This window comes from Colossoma macropomum, unplaced genomic scaffold, assembly GCF_904425465.1.
Source record: "Colossoma macropomum unplaced genomic scaffold, Colossoma_macropomum, whole genome shotgun sequence".
Taxonomy (NCBI): domain Eukaryota; kingdom Metazoa; phylum Chordata; class Actinopteri; order Characiformes; family Serrasalmidae; genus Colossoma; species Colossoma macropomum.
Genome location: NW_023494801.1, coordinates 17,532,776 through 17,553,054, shown reverse-complemented (window position 1 = coordinate 17,553,054; position 20,279 = coordinate 17,532,776). Strand labels below are relative to the sequence as shown.

General features: G+C 37.2%; 1 protein-coding gene across 1 annotated transcript in view; it reads left to right on the top strand.

The window, feature by feature from the left end:
- Positions 1-14,584, top strand: part of zgc:171844 (uncharacterized protein LOC100151763 homolog) — a 43,515-nt gene extending 28,931 nt beyond the window's left edge. Inside the window, exons 4-7 of the mRNA XM_036589886.1 lie at positions 1,488-1,561; positions 3,667-3,781; positions 11,911-11,981; positions 13,424-14,584. Of these exons, the coding sequence (XP_036445779.1) occupies positions 1,488-1,561; positions 3,667-3,781; positions 11,911-11,981; positions 13,424-13,542 (379 nt within the window). The 3' untranslated portion in view covers positions 13,543-14,584. The remainder of the gene's footprint in view (positions 1-1,487; positions 1,562-3,666; positions 3,782-11,910; positions 11,982-13,423) is intronic.
- Positions 14,585-20,279: the final 5,695 nt, after the last annotated feature.

Here is a 20,279-nt window from a genome sequence, read left to right as displayed (position 1 = left end):
AAATACAAAGATGAAACATGATTATAAACAATACATTTAAACAAGAAGAAATTAAACATTAAATCAAAAATCAAATTAAAAATGAAATTAAGACAGGAGAGAAGTGCAGTAGAGCTAACAGTGTTTAAACAGAGCTGAAAGCTGTTCTAATAGGAATCTATTCAGCCTGAATTTTAAAGTGTCCAGTGTCGGGGCTCTTCTAATGTTCTCTATTTAAATGGAACTGTTTTGTTTTAAGAATAGCACAGTAGCTAAACACTGCTTCTACATGTTTAGTCCTTGCCTAAACATGGAGGAGTCCATATATGAAATGCAAACGTATGTCTGCTTACAGCAGTTTAGCTCCGCCCATTCATGCTGAATTTATAAAGAGTGTTTTGCCCAAGCTGTTTTTCGAATGAGGCACAATACAGAGCAGCCAATCAGAACAGAGCTCAATTACATATACCAGCCTCAAGCACACAGTAACAGAAACAGCCTGTTTAATTCTTAGGGATAGTGAGAGGTTAGAAAATGGTCATGTAAAAATTAATTGTGACTGTTTTAACACCACGCAAATGTTGTATGTGGACCTTAAGGGAAAAAAATAAAATACAGGAATAATGTAAGAAAGGGTATTTAAACGTGGCTAATAAATAGAAATTGTGCATTAAAATCTGAAAAAGCCATATATAAGTTGTGGATGTGTTAACTTGTTGTTACAAAACATAATTTCACCAGGGGCATTCAAACCTTTGCATACGACTGTATATTTGATGTAATATTATTGTTAGTATCATGTATGCAATGCTGCTGTGAAGCTGGCCACTGTGTCTTTTCAAGCTACGGCTCTCACAGCATGGTAAGGCAGCTTGAGGAGAGCACTGACTGACTAGTTCTGTGTGTCTACGTGGAGACTCACCATTGGCTAATACCACTGCACGTCAACAGGAAAGTAGAACTTTCCACCCAGAAAGCAGGCTCAGACTGTTCTTTCCTCTTGGACTGAAGGTCTTGCAAATGAGATTTTTCCATTTTAACTCCTTACATGGCCAGGACCCATGTGGGGCCAAAGTTTTGCTACACACTTCTATATTAATAGGTTCTATAACCTATTAATAGCTTAGCTAGTTTGTAAGTCCCTGTAGTCAGCTGTGTCTTGGGAGTCACCTCAATAATACAAAGAACTAAATGTCTGTTCATTTACTGCACAAATAAGTGTGGTGCCCAAGGCAATAAAAAGCTTTATTTCTAAAGGAAAGGTTTCCTGATAGTTTTTGTCTTTATTTTATAATAAGCTTATAATAAGTTACAGCTTGGGAAAATCATCTTTTCTCAGAAAAAAACTGCAGACAAATGCAGTATGATACAACAAGTTCAATGCTGCTGTCATATAAGAGAAAACGGCTGTAAAAATAATACCAATCCAGATTCAGGTTCACAGAAACAGGATAACCCTTCTCTTCTTCTGTCTTTCTGTCTGTTTGTTATTCATTTTCCTTTTCCAGGATGGATGATATTCAACTATGTAAAGAGATCACCAGGCTTAAAAAAGAACTCCAGAAACTGGTCTCGATCCCAGGTAGGCCCTTAAGAACAGAATTTAACATCAGTGCAGCTGCAGTATTTTGCTGTAGTATTACTGCTTTAATTTGGCCTCCCAGCCACTGGTAGTTAAAGAGTGGCAGATATTCATACAGATGCTGGAGCACTACTTAAGTGTTCAGTATAGTTTGTATCTACTGTGAGTTTTTGCATGAAATAATCAAGAACTGTTGAATATTGATTCCTAAATGTATTTTACGTTCTTAAATGTATTCTTACGTTCTTGTGTTTCTGTGTTAGCTGACCTCTCTTAGATATGTAGCTCTGCTACTTACCAATTTGACTTTAAAGTATTTGGTTTCCTAGGAGATTAGACACAAAAAAGCGTAGTTTGAACATGTTTTTCTTTCTAGCTACCATCTCATTAGCCCAGTGCACATACAGAACCTGGCCCCATGTACATAAGCCAGCAAAATCTCTGGGGAATAGCAGTGATTTCTGTCTCAAGACAAAAGTCATGCATCAGGCTGAGCTCCATTTATTCACTGAACTACAGCCAGACAGACTGGCCTCACCGCATACAGTTTTATGCTTAAACCAGGTAGCTCCTGTCATCAACTGAAGTCATATAACTTACAAAATAAAATAAAAAATATAATCGTGTTAACATGTTGAGTATTAAAGGTACAGGTTTTTGAAATACATGTAAGATAATGTTCCATTCAGTTCCGTTCAAATATCTCTTAAATACACATATTGTAAAGAAAGGCTTTAAAATGGCCAATCAAAAGTCTAGTTATCTCCAGCAAAACATGGTGTCATACATTCTTAAACAACATGAACAATCCTGCAATTACAGCATGAAAATACAAAAATGAATCTGATCTTAAAGTGCCTACAATGTTGCCTTGAAGCTGAATAAACTCACAGGTCCATTGTACACCACTACTATTATACTCATGAAAAGCCCTCAGGAGCTGTAAGAGCTTCAGAGGAAGGCTGAACAATTGAATTCCATAGGAATCATTTGTGAGCACAGTAATAGCTGTGTACATAAGTCCTGTATTTTAATGTATTTAAAGCATTTACTGCCAAATTAATTAAAGGAATAGCTTGACTAAATTGAGCTAACATTAGCATGGTAGCAAATATGTTGCCATTTCCAGCCAGCCTAGTGTCAGTTATCTGAACAACAGCTCAGTAGTGTAGCATAACTCAATATAGGGCCTAAGTAGTGAATGGGATTTTTACGTTACAGAGCTATGCCTTCAGGCCTCAGGCCATAAATATCAAAACTCCTCTATGATGATGCTAATTCTGCTAGCATGCCTATAGGACTTCTAGTAGTGCATTATTTTTAAGATAACATTTGTGCACATGAACATTTTTAGCTATTCTAGATTAGTATAGACATTTAAAGCTTGTAAAAGACATTTATTTGAGGCATGTAATAGATATTATCATATGTTGCAGTTTAACAGTGACTCCTTAAATAAAGAGCTCTGGCTCCATTTCTGACAGACTCTTAATGGTTTTGTTACCCTTGAATTCACAGTCAGTCACGTGTCTACACACTTAATAAAGATGGTTCTTCAAGGGTTCTTTAGTGAAGAAAATGGTTCTATACAGAACCATGAACACTCAAATAACCCTTTACATGATTAAAGAATTCTTTGCATCATGAAACGGTTCTTCACACTGATGGAGACTGTGCTGAATGTGGCTCTATATAAAACCTATTTAAAAGGGTTCTGTATAGCACCAAAAGCATTCTCCTATGGTTAGAAGCTTAACATCATAACAATAGCAGAACTCTTTTTGGTGCTATATAGAACCCTTTTGCAACCAAAACACACATTTCTGAAACCGCTTATCCTTCTGGGTCACAGCGGGGAGCTGGAGCCTATCCCAGCAGTCATTGGGCGGGAGGCAGGATATGTCTGTCTTTCTGTCTGCCCATTCGATCGCAGGGCAGACAGACAGACAGACATACATTCACACACACTCTTACACCTAGGGGCAATTTAATGTTTCTAATCTGCAACCAATACATAAAAACAAAAAAAGAGTATTATTACAATACTTGCATAGTATAAATTCAACGTACGTGTCTTGTGTCTGACCTAATTTCTGCTTTGACAGATAAGGACAAGTCCAATGAGGACAGGCAGAGAGAGGAGGAGCTACTGCAGCAGATCCATAAGCTAGTGGAAACTCGGGACTTTCTGGTGGACGATGTGGAGTTCGAGAGGCTGAGGTTGGTGCTTGCGTAAGAGAGCTCAGCTTGTTTGTCTCAGCACAAACAAGCTGTCGAGGTCGAGTTGGTGGTCTGGGCCTTTAGATAGCTATAGCGTACCTGACTTTAGCACAGAAGGTGAATGGAGAGACGTGCTTGGAGCCAAAAGTGTGACATTCATGCCCACCCTCTTGACCGTGACATCGCAATCCAATTACTCTCCACTCTGTGCCAATAACATATCGGCTCGCTGTGTCCACCACACTCACACACACATTCATCTTTCTCCACTCTTTACGTCACCTGTGCTGTCAGCACCACTGTGGCTTGGGGTCTGGAAAAATAAGGCCGATTGATTTACAGGTGAGGAAGGGCAGAGGAGAGAGAGTTAGAGAGAGGGAGTGAATGAAGTAGACAGAATATTGCATGGCTGTAGGTGAGTGCAGCTTCTTTGCAGAGGTGTGAGGCTACATTAGGCCTACATTGTTATCTCTTCCTATGAAACGCTCCAAAGAAATAAGTCAGCTTCCTGATAATTTGCATCTTCATTTACCTTTCAGTGCTGTCGTAAAGTAAACTTCAGTCTCTGAAATGGCAACTTAAAGGAGCAGTATGTAATATTAAGTAGCATCTAGCAGTGAGGTTGCAGATTGCAACCGACTGAATACCCCACCCTCACCCTTCCCTTTCCAAGCATGTAGTAGAACCTACGGTGGCTGTCAGGTTTTCTGCTATCGTCTGTCCCGATTTCGTTTTGCTTCTTCATGTTTTTGCTTCTTTGACGATGAGGATTCATCTTCCCCTGCTTTTTCTTGTGCTCAGTAATAAGCATGATCCTCCGCTTCAACGTAAAACCACAAAAGGTACTCTCTAGGGAAGGGGTTGGCAACATTTCCAAAGCTGCATGCGATGCTTTTACTGCCCTGTTGAGGCTCCAAAGCAGAATTAAATTTTAAGGTAAAAATAAAATAATCCTCTTTTGCAGTAAAATAAAGCTCTGCTGATCATTCTAACACAGTTTTAACAATAAATGTTCTTAGACACTGAAGTTAATGCATATCTGCTAATTCACCAACCTTTAACCCTGAAGAAGCACGCAGACTGCTGTTCACCATAGCAACGCAGACAAGAATCTGACCTAGCTAGTAGCTAAGGAAAAGGCAAAGAGAAAGATTTAAGACAAACATCAATAATCTGGAGACGAATGGACTTATTTCCATTTATAAGCACTCAGCTGGTTTCCTGATACGTTTAATCTGCAACGAGAAACTGTCAAACACTAAAAATCACAAAGCTGAAGTCAGCTACTCATTCGTTCAGGTGGAATGGGAAAATTCAAACAAGAATTTGTTGAATAAGAAGACTTCAGCTTCGTAAAAAATCGGACAATAAGAAAAATTTTACAAAAAACTATACCACTTCTGAGGAAAGGTTTCCTGCTGGAGATGTGAGAAAGGTGGCTATAAATGATGATATTATGTTTTTAGTCTATACCAGGACATTAGCTAGCACATATAAAGACATATTTTCAGCCATGATGGTAAAATGTTACATCAATAAAATGGCCATAAACTGTTGTGGCTCCCAGGTCGTTTGATTTTTGTTGGAAGGTCAAAATGGCTCTTATTCATATTTGGGTTGCTGACCCCTGATCTAGAACCAGTGTTTGGTTTGTCTGTTCTGGGCTACTGTAGACACATGGCAGTGCAACATGTTGGTAGAGCAACCACTCCACATGTAGATATGAAGTGCTCGTTCTAAGCTAACGAAAACAAAACAATTCATAGTTACAGGTGATTATACACTAATGAAAACATGTTTTTGTGTACTATGTTCCATTTTTTGCTAATAGGTTCCCCCAAAATGTTACACACTGCACCTTTAATAGGATAAAGAAACAATGTTAACTTGTGCATCTGTGTCTATGTGAACTTTTTTTTGCCAACTTACCTATTTTATAAGGATTTGTATGAGGTTTCATTAAATGTTCACGTTGAAATGTTCCTTCTAATAATGTGCTTCTGTTGTACATAAACCTTGCATATACAAAATAGAGGCCTTATTGGAAAAGCAAAAACACTCATGTTGGTATAAAGAGATTTTTATTGGTCCATTCGTCATTAAATATTTACATGCAGCAGAGGCCAGCTAGCACTTCACAAATGGTGTCAACAAATTAACGCAAAATCTGAAGTTATGAGGTTTAAATGTGACAGTGACAATTTAACCATTTATTCAGAGTAACTTACAAAGTAATCTGGCAAGTTTTATTATCTAAAAGACATAGAGCACTGTCCAAAAGTCAGAGACCACCTTTCATTTCTTTAATTTTCAAAAAGCTAATTAAGTGCAAGTGATCATTTTTGGGGAATATTTCCGAGTTCTGTAGCTTGATGTTATTAAATAGTTAAATAAATTCAAGCATAGACATTGAGGACAAATAATACATTTTGCTTTTCTAGAGGACAAAATAGGCTAGCAATGAATGAAAATGTTAAGTGCGCAAACTTGTTAAAGAAAAATGAAAAAAAAAAGAAGTGAGAAGCAAATAAGTGCATATTAAAGTGTAAAAGGACATTTAAGTAGCAAGACCTTATCTTATGAGATCTCAGTGAAGAGCATGCCAGGATCCCTGCAGTCAAAGACCTAAGTTGTCATGCGAGTGTTTGAAACCATTGATTAGTTCAATCTAGAGAGAATAGACTACACCCAACTGTGGCGCTCTGCAGCAGCAGGCTAGTTTCGTCAGTTCAATAAACGTGGCAAATTGTTTTGGTTATGTGAGTCATGAGAGTGAAACCCATTGAGCTCATTTGAGCTAGTACGTCAACCCAAACTTTGAAGAGGTACAAACGCTACAGGGGAATTACTTAGAACTAATAGGCAGATCTGACTGTGAAGGCAGTGTGTTCTGTCTAGATAAAAAAGATAAAGCAAATTGTTTTGCTTATGTTGCTAGACATTGCTTCACGCTTCATAGACTAAATGGTCTGTTCACTGTTTACTCCACACTTTTGTAACCTTCTACCAAATGAGGACACACAGAAGTGTATAACAAGTGGATAACCTGCACCTACCATCTGCAAATAGGTATGATAATAAAGAAAATGTCCTCTGTGAGAGATTGATGAAAGCTTACATCGAAGTACTAAGTTGTGAAGGTGCTAGACTGCTCTGCCATGTGGGTTTGAATCCCCTTTTTTTGTCAAAAAGGAATCAACTGAAAGGCTAATGAAAGGCGACCTTGGTTCTTGGGCTTAAATCCCATCGCAATTTTTAGGATCCACTAGGGGTGTAATGATACACTCAACCAACTATTCTACTTGATTTTATGATACTAGGTTTGCAATTCACTATGCTCACAATATTTTGAACAAAATTCAAATGAGGAAAAATGCCTGTAATCATCAGCTTATTAACTATACTGCAGCTGGGAAGCACAAGCAGTGCGATACAGAAATGTCGAAATATGTAGACACCCTTTTTTAAAACCGTACACACAAAACAATTGTGTTGTTTGCAAACCGGATATCTTCAAGTGACAAAGACATCATTTGATTTCTCAATTCTGTTGCATTTATTTGACATGTAAAAAACTTGATCCAACAAAGACTATTTATAGAATATTTATAGATTTTATTTATTTATTTTTTACTTTTACAGCATACAGAATTAAAGAGAACATTCGCAGGGACTTTTCAGTCTTTTTTTTCTTACTTGAGTCTCCACTGGTCTCCTTCTCTCTCTGGGCTCTGCCACCTACTGAGAAAAGACATGTCTGTAAGTAGGCTGGCAGAAACAAGACACATTTGAACCTTATCAGCTACTCAGCACACTCGTTCGGCATTACTGCCTTACCGTCCTGCGTTTGACACTGCACCATGCCCCCTCCTTCACACAGATTTAAATGAGTTCAATGGGCCATAACCAACTGTCAGAGAGGATCATCAACAACACACTCGGTCCAAAAAGGTACATCTTATACATATATATATATATATATATATATATATATATATATATATATATATATATATATATGTATATATATATATACAGAGTAATGCTTTGGTAGATATTTATGTAATTCCGTTCCACCTTAAATGCTTCTGTAGAGGTGATATTTGCATCATTGCAGGTCAACACAAAGAAAAACAGGACAGCAAAGACATTTTTGACTTAGGCTTGTAACTTCCCTGTTTCCTGGACAAAAGAGATATGGAAATTTGAGACTCGCTCTGGCCAAACTGTGCTGCTATACAAAAAAGTATGTGGAGAGTACTTGGATAGCATGATTAATAAAAAGTAATGTCTAAAGTGAAATGTAATGGTATGTCACCATAATTTACCAGGTAGAACAAAACAGTATTTTGCTGTGGAGAGAGTGGTATTGTAGCCTATAGCCCTCTTTTGCTGCTCATATTTTTTTGGTAGGTCCCTGAAAGCAAGCAGAACCATTCTATAAGATAAATTAGGCCATAGCTGTGGTCTCTGTTAATTAAGATAAATTAGGCCATAGCTGTGGTATCTTGTTGTTTTAGCCATTAACAGAGACCACATGCTCCACTGAGATGTAGGCTATATTGCGTATTTTGTTCTCCTCTCAAGCAACGTTAGCATAATCCCATATTTTTATCATTCATATCTAAATAACAAAGTAAGGAAGTACCCTTAACAAACCTACCTCATCACTAGAAAGTGAAGCCATTTCAATGTGTGGTAATGCTGGCAAACTCTAAATGGAGTTTGCTGGTCATGGTGAATTATACAGACATGTTTTGTGTTGATGGACAAAGGGTAAAAAATGTAAAAATCAGTTGTTGCTCATGCACCTTTGAGAGTGTATGTGTTGAATAAATACCAACAGTGCATGTGCCATCATGTAGTGCATGTGCTGCCAATTTTTCTTCATGATCTCCAGTCTCTACTATGGATGAGGTGGCTTAGAAGTTAAGGTGTTCTATTGTGTTCTGGTCACCAAAAGGGCATATCTTAAAGCCATAATAAATGGCAATGGCATTGTGCTCAGCATCTGTGCTCTTCCTTCATTGTTCCCTCCTTCACATTCTTGTTAAGAAAGCTTTTTAAATAGAGCCTCATGATAGCACCCTACTTGCAGTGTGAACACCAGCTAAATGTGTAAGACAGCTAGCAAAGTACTTGCCACAGTTAGAGGAGGTGGCAAAGAACTTAAGGTGATGGCCTAAGACTTCAATGTGTTCGAACTCCACTTGCAAACCACAGGAGCGTGCTCTGCAATTGCGGTGTCCAATTCAGTGCTTGCTTGGAACAGGCATTTCTAAGGATCCACCAGAACACTCTCATTACTTGACAAACACCAGACCTTCTGAAATCACTAGGGAAGCCAAGTGCAAGTTCAAATCCTATATTAATCAAAAAGTCTTCACCACAATATTTGTGCTCCATGTTCATGGGCGCTATACCCATTCTCATTAGCTAGCAAATCATCTGCAGTCAGCAGCTGTCCTCTTGCAACAACAACTTTCTTCCACAAACTGATTCCTCGTGCCTTAGTTATAGTAGAACCTATGATTGCAGAGCAGTTCCCATTATATTTTTGTAGGGCCTTAAAAACTTTGGCCCAGTTTTCATCCTTGACAGAAAGGGAGACTTTCTGAAAGAGCAAACCAAACAGTTAATGTTTGCAATAAAACAATTGTGCATTTTGGACAATGTGCTTTCTTCGATTATGAGCATATTCGCTAAGTAGTTGGCCCTATTCCAAATTAAAAAAGAAGAAGAAAAATGGGGTCTACAATTGCCATTTATGGATAATAGGACTTTTGTAGAATCCAGCTGACAGCTTTTAGTTGTCAAGAGAACTGAAAAACAGAAGATAGTTTATGCTGCATTTTAATCTGTATTGGTATTGGGCTGTAGGATATAGTGAAGGAGAAAGAGTCTCTTGCAAAGAGCATGGAGCCCCTAACAGATTAGGGCTTCACAATATGTCAGTTCTATGTGAGTATTGCTGGACTATATGAATACATATGAATTGAAGTATTTATATATTCCAGCAAAACAATGAAGGACAATCTTTAAAGTGTAGGTGAATCAGAAATAAAGACACATTTTCCTTCCACATGGTTACGTATCTCCAAGCAAAACATGATATCATGCAGGATGTCTATGCTTTTTGAGTTGAGTTTCACTTAATGATAGGGCAGTGGGGGAGGTGAAATATTATATTGTTGGTTAATATTATTCCCTGCCTGCTGCTGCAAAGTGATGTGTAATGATATAATATATAATACTTAACACTTACAACCCAATCCTGAATTTTGCAGGCTGTCTGCATGGCTGTCATCTAGACTTCATAACTCAGGAGCTATTTAACTTACAGACATAGTACACATGTCTCAAAAATCAGCAGGGCTTGTGATGTGAAACAAATTACATTTAAAAAAGGTGTTAAAATTCTGTTAGCATGTACATATCAAATTATAACATATCTAGTAACCTAGAATCTGAAAATAACCATTTATGGCATGTGTGACTGTCTCATGTAAATACTGTATAATCATAATTGCAGTTTACTAAAATATGTGGAAAAAAACCATAAATCAGTCTAGGGATGAGGGGGTTAGTATGACCAGGGACAAAGACGATTTTGATTTCCTGTTAACTTTAACCATGTCACATAATTAATGTATTTAATTAATTATTAATTTATTCATTCATTTATCATATCACAGTCGCAATAGGAGGCAATATGCACTCACCAAGCACTTTATTAGGAACATCTCCTTGTATCTACAAAGTTTGTCCATTTTATCAGCTCCACTTATCATATAGGTGCACTTGTAGTTCTACAATTACAGACGGTAGTCCATAGGTTTATCTAAATACTATGTTAGCCCCCTTTCACTCTGTTCTGAAGTGTTCAGGACCCCCACGGGAACACCACAGAGCAGGTTTTATTTGGGTGGTGGATCACTCTCAGCACTACAGTGACACCGGTGGTGGTGTGTTGTGCTGGTAGGAGTGGATCAGACACAGCAGTGGTGCTGGAGTTTTTAAACACCTCAGTTTCACTGCTAGACTGGGAATAGTCCACCAAACAAAAAAGTCCAGCCAACAGTGTCCTGTGGGAAGGACCATGTGACCACTGATTAAGGACTAGAGGACCTGTGCAGCAACAGATGACCTACAGTCTCTGACTTTACTTCTACAAGGTGGAACAACAAGGAAGGAATGTCTAATTAGAGTGGACAGTGAGTGGACACAGTGTTTAAAACAGATGGACTACAGTCTGTAATTGTAGAACTACAAAGTGCACCTATATGGTAAGTGGAGCTGATAAAATGCATAATAAGTGTAGCTGCAAGGGGGTGTTCCTAATAACATGTTCAGGGAGTGTAAGTGCAATACTAGTGCATATTGTTAAATTACAATGTATTTTTTATGGAGGAAAAATTTGTTGTGCTGTAAATGTAAGTATAGCCTACACTTATTTTAAGCTCTTAGCCTCTACTTCACTAAATCGCTAGGGTAATGTTTTACATTACCCAAATTTCACATAGTGACAAACATGGGGATCAGGTAGCAATAAAAATACACACAACATGAACTCCAAGTTGTAATGTTAGATGGCTCATCTAGCTATTAATTTGTGAGGTTGTTGCACTTGCGGATTGATATTATTTTAGCATGCTAGCTAAATCTTACTGCTTTAATAGCTCACCAGCAGGTTAGGTAGCTAATTAAGCTGATAACTAGTTAACTTGTGGGTGGAGTGTGTAAATCAACTCTTTTTCCTTCACTGTGAGTAAATTCCACTGAGTGATGTGACGGTCGGCTAGTAAAGAGGTGGGTGGCACAGAAGATGACAGAGAGAAAATGAAAGAGATGTCAAAGAACTTACAATAATTTAAACTCTTCTTGTCTGATGGAAGGATGCAGAGAGAGTAAATGATTGTTTTGGGGCCAAGTGTCATTTACACATGTGAACATGTGGAGAAGACAACAGTGCATCATTAGTATTTGTTTCTCTCTGTCTCTTATGCACCCACACAAAAAACCATACCCATATGTGAGTTTGTGTGTTTGCGCCTCTGTATGTGCTTCTATGTGAATTTGTTGTTAAGGTAGCTTGCTGAGCTCATGCACATAATTCTGCCTCCACACAGAGAGAAAGAAGAGGACAAAGAGATGGCGGAGTTCTTACGGGCAAAATTTCCTGCAAGCTCCACCAAGAAAAGTAGGTATATGTGTGTTATCAAAGAATGAATGTCCTATTTTATTGTGCAAGTTAATTGCAGTATGTTCTTTGAAAACCTCCACAGCATTTTCCAGTTTTTTTCTTGTTTGCATAAACAGAGGTGCTGGAAAAAAAAGCCCACCCAAAGTCCAGAACAATATTTTATAAACACCACACTTTTCCTCTGAAACACTCTAAAGCCCTATTCAAGCTGGGTTTGTTTCAGCTTTGGAGTTTCTGTAATGGAATTTGTAAAGGGCTTGACAGGCAGGTTTGAACAGGATGAAGGCCCTAGTTCATCAAAGTTGTGTACGATCAAATCTGAGTGCCTGCAAATTTCAGCATTTTTTGACAGTTTGTTATTCATCAGTTTCATCTTTGGTGTATGTTCAAACTCACATCTGGTAGGAGTGTATAAATTTGAGTGTAATAATTTGAGCGTAATGATTTCATAATTTGAAAACTCCAGCTATCTTTTGCATTGTGTTAAAATTTTCTGACAGCTTACTTGGGAAAAAAATCCTGTTACTTTGCCTTTCAACATAAGTTGAAAATGTTTTTTCCTCCATTCTGTAAAGTTACTCTTTTGGAGATACAGGGTTTTTTCAGACAGCGACAATATGTTGTTTTTAAATATCTTATTTTAAGAAAATAACCACACTATACATTTCCATTGTTCTACTATCTTAAAAAATACTAAAATGTTTTGTTTATTTCACATTTTATTCTTTCCATTGGTTGTATTTTTAACACTGGTCAGTAGGGGAGCAGTACACCTAATACTTGACCTCAAATTCCACCTACATGCACAGCCATTAGCTCAGGAGCTCAAGAGCCAAAAGGGAATTTCACAATTTTTCAAATGTACTGCCTAATTCAGTTGTTAAGGCATAAAGAAAGTCATACTATGGAAGTCCAGAGAGGCCATGAGTTGTTGCTATAAGTTTCTAGATTGTTATCTTGAGATATCAAGATAAGTAACTTGTTATTTCAAGATAACAACTGAGATCAAAAGATAATTAACTCATTATCTCAAAATAACAACTTTTGTTATCTCAAGATAACAAGATAAGTAACTTGTTATTCCAAGATGACAATTTTGTTATTTTAAAATAACAATCCAAAAAAAAATTAACTACCTCATGGCCAAGTGTTCAGTCAGTATTAAAGATTTAATAATATGTCAGAGGCCTCGGGCTGTAGGGGATAGCTCTTGGTCTCTGCACCATGGTAAAATCACTGTAATGCACGATTAACCAATAAGGCAGAACTTAGAATAGAGATGTGATTATTCAGGGTTCTTATTAGGAAAATGCTTAAAAGCGTTTTCTAGACTTCTTTAATGCTTACCTCATCTAGACCAGGCAGGTCTGATAGAATGTTGTATAATTCAGTGGACCACTAAACTTTAAAGACACACTCTCTCTATTTCTCTGTCTCAGCTTCCTATCAGGACAGAAGGATGACCTCCAGGGCTCAGCAGACCTCCTCTCCATTTGTGACCAAGACTGGCCTCACCCTGCTTAAAGAATGCTGTGGTTTTACCTGTTCTATCATGTAAACACAGAGAAAAAAGAGAAAGAGAGAGTGAGACTAATGGGGAGAGAAACTGAGAGAGGGATAAGTGCAAAAGAAGAATTACAGTGAGTGAAATTGTGAACCAACAGACCTATAACAGAAGTACAGAGGCAGAAAATAGTCTGGGTCTATGATGAAGTTCAGACAGGCAGCCAAGAGGCCTTTTACATGATAATATCTTTCTATTTTAAGGACATAAGACTACTCTTTGAACTCATTATTGATGTGCAGATTGCAACAATGAGATAAACATTATGCAAATTGGTGCTCGTTAAGTCACTGTAATTAGGCAGTAGTATGTGTCTGTGTTTCTCCTATTAATAAGTGTTAGAAGCCAAAGTTAAGCAATCCCAAGAGCAGTTCCTCTAAAACCCTCCACTAAGCAGTTGCTTAAACTTTTAGCAGTATTTTTCCACTGTTGTCTGAGTAAAAATTTGGAAAAATGCAAATTAAAAATACTATTGGCGTTACTATATTTTTTGTTTGCCAGTGCTAAGCCAACTCTGATATCCTAACAATGTTCTGAGATCCAGTAACAGTAACTGCCATCATTGAATATAGTCCCATTTCAACCCTGCTGGAACTATGAATATGTCTTGAGCCTGACACTTACCAGCCAGAGTGAATAAGAAAGAGAGAGTGGTGGAACAGAAGGAGGAGGAGGAAGAAGAAAGAGATTACTTTAGAAGCCCACCATGTACAATTAAAAGGAACATATGCACTGGTTAGTTAAAAAGGAATTTAATGTCATATTTATGTCATGCTTTCTCTGTTCCTGTGCTTTCCTATGTGATGGTGTAAAGTCCAACCAGAATACAGCTTGCTTGAATGTTAATGACGTTCTCCTGATTTGAATGCAGAGAACAGACATGCTAAAGAACTGATTTAGATTTTGATTTCCACCCACATGTGCATTCTTTCACAGCAACTGTGGGAAGGCTGAAAAAACTTTACAGAACCTTGACAAAATAGCATTTAACCTATTGAGAAACTGTAGGGGACTCATAAAAAAAGATGGTTCTTCAGTAAAGGGAATGGTTCTATTTAGAGCCATGAGTTCTATTTAGAATCATTTGAAGCTTAAATGGTTCTTTGCATGGTGAAATGGTTCTTCAGATTGATGGAGAATGTGTTGTATATGGTTCTATGGCACAAAAAACGGTTCTTCTATTGTTATAAGCTTGACATTGTAACAATAGCAGAACCCTTTTTCGTGCTATATAGAACCATTTTCAAAAAAGTTCTATACAGAACCCTTACGTGGTTGTATATATAGAACCATATAGAACCTTTACCTAAAGAACCATCTTTTTTAAGAGTGTACTTAACGTATTATAGTGCCCTCCACAAATATTGGTAAACATGTGCAAAACAGGCTGTAAAACAATTATTATCCTTTTGATCTTTCATTGAAAATATTACCAAAATACTAATTTAAACTTTATTTAAAATACAATGTTCAAAAAAAAAAAAAAACTAAATCTTATATTAAAATAAATATTTCAACAAATCTGTGTGCCACAATAGTTGGCACTTAGTAGAATTTTCTATTTAAATAACGTATATTCCCATATTCATATGTTTTATATTTTAACATTCATTTGAGCTATTAGGAGCACTTAAGTGCTCAGCTATGACTTCCTGTTTCAGTGGGGTATAAATATGAGGTGACACACAGGCCACATTCCCTCAGTCATTCATCATTATACAAAAGACCAGAGAAAACAGCAATGATGTGCGACAAAAGGTTGTTGAGCTCAACAGAAATCAGAAATCAGGAAATTATTACAAGACAGCAGCTATCAGGGCAATAATTAAGAAGTATAAAATAACTGGAGATGTTAAGAATCTGCTGGAAAGATGACATATGTCTATAGTGACCCCACGCACAGAGAGGAGGCTGGTTTCAGCGGCCAAAAAATTTCCACGGATCACAGATGGGGAATTGCAGACATTAGTTAGGTCTCTGGGTCAGAATGTGAACCAGATGCCACCTCCATAACAACACGTTGTTTTGGGGGGGGGGTTCCAGAAAAAAGCCTCTGCTGTCAAGCACCAACAAACTCAAGCTCCTCCTTTGCCAGTTGTTACTGGAACTTTCAGTGGGACCATGTTCTATAGTCCGATGAGACCAAAATGGAGCTTTCATGCCAGCAAACACCAGAGGTGGGTTTGACAAGATAGCCATGCAGAGAAGTACCTCATGACCATCCCATTCCCTAAACCCCACAGAAAACCTGTGGGATAAACTGAAGAGTCCACAACTGTGTGGACCTTGGAATCTGAAAAATCTGGAAAGACTCTGTACGATGGAATGGACTCAGATCCCTTGACTGGTCTCAGCAGAAAACTCAGAGCTGTTATTTTTGCAAAAGGAGGTAAAAAAAGTAAAATAAAAATAAAAGTATTAAACGAAGAAGTGCCAACAAGTGTACCACACATAGATTTGAGAAAATTATTTATTTCGTGACTTCATTATTCATTTTTTATCAGATGCACCAATATTTGTGGATGACACTGTTAGTTTCCAGTTTTAATGTTACACCACCACGCTGGACTGACGTTTTAACCCCTTAAATGGTCAGGGCCCACCAGTGGGCCCAAAGTTTTATTACACACTTCTATAACTTAAGAATAGCTCAGCCAGTTTGCAATGAAGTCCCTGTAGTCACTGAATAATATGCCTTAGTATGTAATAAGCCTGAGATTTTAAGGGATCAACTAATTGAAACTAGGTATATTGCAAATAACCGGTGTTGCAGGTAAACCAGTACAAAGTAACAGTAATGTGACTAGTTTGTACTATAATGAAGTAGAATAAGAATTACTTGCGATACTCCTACATCTCTAAAAGCAGAAGAAAACTCTCAGGGCCTTCAGAAGCCTAATGTTTACTAGGAAGTAAAAAAAAAAAAATGTGTTTGTAAGTTTAAGTTCAGTTTTATTCAGTTGAATGTTTGCATTTAAACTATGCAAGTATTACAGTACTTCTCACTTCATTGTTAAGTGTAGGCTGGAAACAAAAAGGTTGGAGTCTATAAACGCCTTGTGAAAAATGGGCCAATTAGGAATAGATAAATATATCGAAGAGAGCTCTCCTGTTAGTTAGGATTTCGAGAGCTGACCTGATAACTAAACATGTGTTAACGCCCCTGTGTTAGCCCCAACGGTGCAAAAGACAATAAGGAAATTGCTATGCTTTCTTTGAGAGTTTAATTATGCATCCTAACAATGTTTTCATTTGACAGTAATAATGCCCTCTACTTCTGTATTTTGACAATTGTTGAGTTGTACGCAACAGTATCTCATGTGGTTGAAAGGGATTTTTGCCTATGTTCTGTGATACCTGTCCAATCTCACAACAGTTGCTATGAAAGGACAGATTTGTTGGCATTGATAAATCAATTCATCCTAAAGCTGCATTATAAATAGTGCCATACCAGTTTGGAGATTTTTAAATTATAAATTATGAATACATTAAGCCTCTGCTTTACCCCTGGGTGTCCAGATCTGCTGATTCACTGTGGCTTGTTCCAGTATTGTGTGCTGCCTTTCTGCTGCAACACTTTTGATGTGAAATCTAACGTATATAAAAAGAGAGAGCAGCATTTGTGTGAAAGAAGAGAAGAATTGTCTGTCTTTATCAATGCAGTTTGTCTGACACTACTGGTGGTAGCATAAGTGATTCTAAATGAAGCTGAATTTTTCAGGAAATGAAGACTTGAATAACCGTTAATTTCAGTGTCGTGTAGTTTTTGTACTGTGGCATTGTTGTGGAGCGCCCTTTGAATTTGTCTCAGTAATTACCTCAGACTATTCAGGCTTACATAGACCATTCTGCTGAATTGGTGTAAAGTCAGAGTTGAAAACCCTTTTCAGACTTTTAAATGACTAGGACTTTAGAACAAAATCCTTTGCTCTAATTGACCCTACATCTTAATTATGTTTATTTTAATAAAAAAAAAAAAATAAGATTGAACATTTTTCACTCCCAAACAATCATAACACTACTGAAACTTGACCAAATGTTTCAGTAGCGATTGTTTCGGTAGAGACAATTTTAGTTCATTTTGAACAGAACTCAAAAGTGCTAGCCAGTACATAACTGGCAAACACACCTTTGAACAATTGTACACACATAAAATCATAATGTTTTTCATTGTAACACAAAAAAAAAAAAATAATTGCAGAAACGGTGTGTTTCGGTAGTGACAGTTCTTAATGTTACACACTGATTTTAAGACTTTGGGACACATTTACTTCAAAACAATGGGATCTAAGTGTTCACTGTTGCCATGAGGGACAGTGATGCATGAAAACATGGTACAGTATTTATTGAATAAAGTTATTTTTATTTAAATATAAATATAAATATAAATCTAATAAGAAATATCTTATTGAAAATACACACATTTTCTTAACCACTTATCCTTCTGAGTCACAGAGGAGCTGGAGCCTATCCCAGTGGTCAATAGGCAGAAAAAAGGAAACACCCTGGACAGGTTGCCAGTCCATCGCAGGGCAGACAGACAGACATATACATTCACACACACACACTCACACCTAGGGGCATTTAACATCTCCGGTTGGCCTAACTGCATGTCTTTGGACTGTGGGATGAAATCCACAAAGACACAGGGAGAACATGCAAACTTCACACAGAAAGAGCCCTGGTCACCCAGCTAGGGAATCGAACCCAGACCCTCCTTTGCTGTGTGGTGACAGTGCTACCCACATGCGTTTAGGGGTTAGTGTTTCGGACATCCCAATAGAAAGTACCCTATAAATACTAATTTTGTTCACATTTAACAAATTTTTTTTCCTATTTCAATTAATGCCTTAGGTCTAAATACAGTATAACATAATACTTGTAAATATCTAGGTTCGGAATGTTTGTTTGTTTGTGTGTTTATTTATTTACTTACTTACTTACTTACTTACTTACTTACTGATTGTGGGGCTGCAGTTTAAACTAATTTGACAGAATGGTCCATACTGGCACATACAGTAGTTCGCTCACAGAGTAGACATAAGCTGGGTGAATACCTGGCTACTGAAAGTAGTTACTTCTCTCATACATCACTCACATTCATACGTATTAGATATTGGAAGTGACTTGAAGTGCACTTGCCACTAACATTGACATCGTCACTAGGAATGAATTAGTTGCTGTGACAGTTGATCTATTCCCAGTGAGCAGCAAAGCTGCACAGCCACAGCTGGCAACTGTCATGTGGACAAACAGCCAAACCAGCTGTTTCACTCCCCCCGTTTTAGTGCGTGTTGGCCGTTCTGCTCTGCGCTGCTGCACTGCACAACACGATGACTCATGGGGAGAGTGGGGGATTCATTGTGATGCACAGACAGGTGGAGGAAAGTCTGCACTGTCCTAAAATTGCAACACAACATCTCACTATTCAGGTATTTATATTAAAAAAGATTTTCTGCTTTTATTTGAAGGTTATTGTTTTATATTATACCTATCATAAAACTCATGAATGAAAACACAAACAATAAAAATGACATATCGTAAGTTATCACAAAGGACAGTGATAATTTAATCTGATTTCACTAGACAATGCTCTCTCAATGTAATGCTCTCTTAATGCACAATGACTGCTAGAGTTCATAAGTTTGAAAATAATTTTACAGTTGTCTGCAAATGTTTGAACACCCCCAGTCAACATTTTGCTGATTTTCTAAGTGAAAATAAAGAAGAGACATCTACAGAGAACAAATGTAAATATGGCATTTTTCAGCAAATTTTAGTGCAGTTTTTTCAGTTTAACATATTGGGGAACAATAAAATAAAAATTATGAAAAAATGTATTTTCTAAAAGACCACATTTTATGCTTTTTCCAGTACATTAAATTAAGCAAAAAAAAAACAAAAAACTGTGAATTAAAATTTGTGCCTGCCAGTTGAACGTTAATGTCATAAAAGCAGCACAGTAGCATCTTTGCGTAGGTTTGAGGAGTTCACTGACACTGCAACAGTCAGTAAAAGCAGAGTATGCTCCCTATTATACTCACCTGCTCCTGACATAGGCACCATTGAGGCTGAAGCCTAAGAGACATGGACCATATATATATATATATATATATATATGTATTTTAAAAAACAATGAAGTATTCAGACCTTAAATATTTACAAGAATTATGTTATGATCCATTTAAATCCAAAGCCTTAACTGACATAGCAATGAGCTAAATATCAACAAAATCATAATTTAGAGGGTAGTATCTTTGAGGTGGTGGCTATCCCAAATCCTAACCCCTCAATGTCAACTTATGAAAATAAAACGTGCATTTTTTTTTTTAATTCTTTTTGATTCCCTTTAAAGTGAAGTTGAAAGATTTGGATTTATCATGAAAATTCTATTCCATTTTTTCATGTCACTGAAACATAGTTTTAGTCCATAGACAGAGCCTTATTTTAGCCACATCCCTGCATTTTGAGACTGCATCCCTGTCCTTCATGGCCACATGGTGAGCAGTTAGATGCCATTGATTTAAAGTAAATGTGTCCCCAAGCCTGAAAATCAGTGTGTAGCATTCAGAATTGTCAGTACTGAAACACACATTTTCTGCAAATATGCAAACCTTTTGTGTTTTAATAAAAATATTATGTGTGTACAACTGTTCAAAGCTGTGTTTGTTAGTCATGTACTGGCTAGTATTTTTGAGCTCTGCTTAAAATTGGCCAAAACTACAGAAACA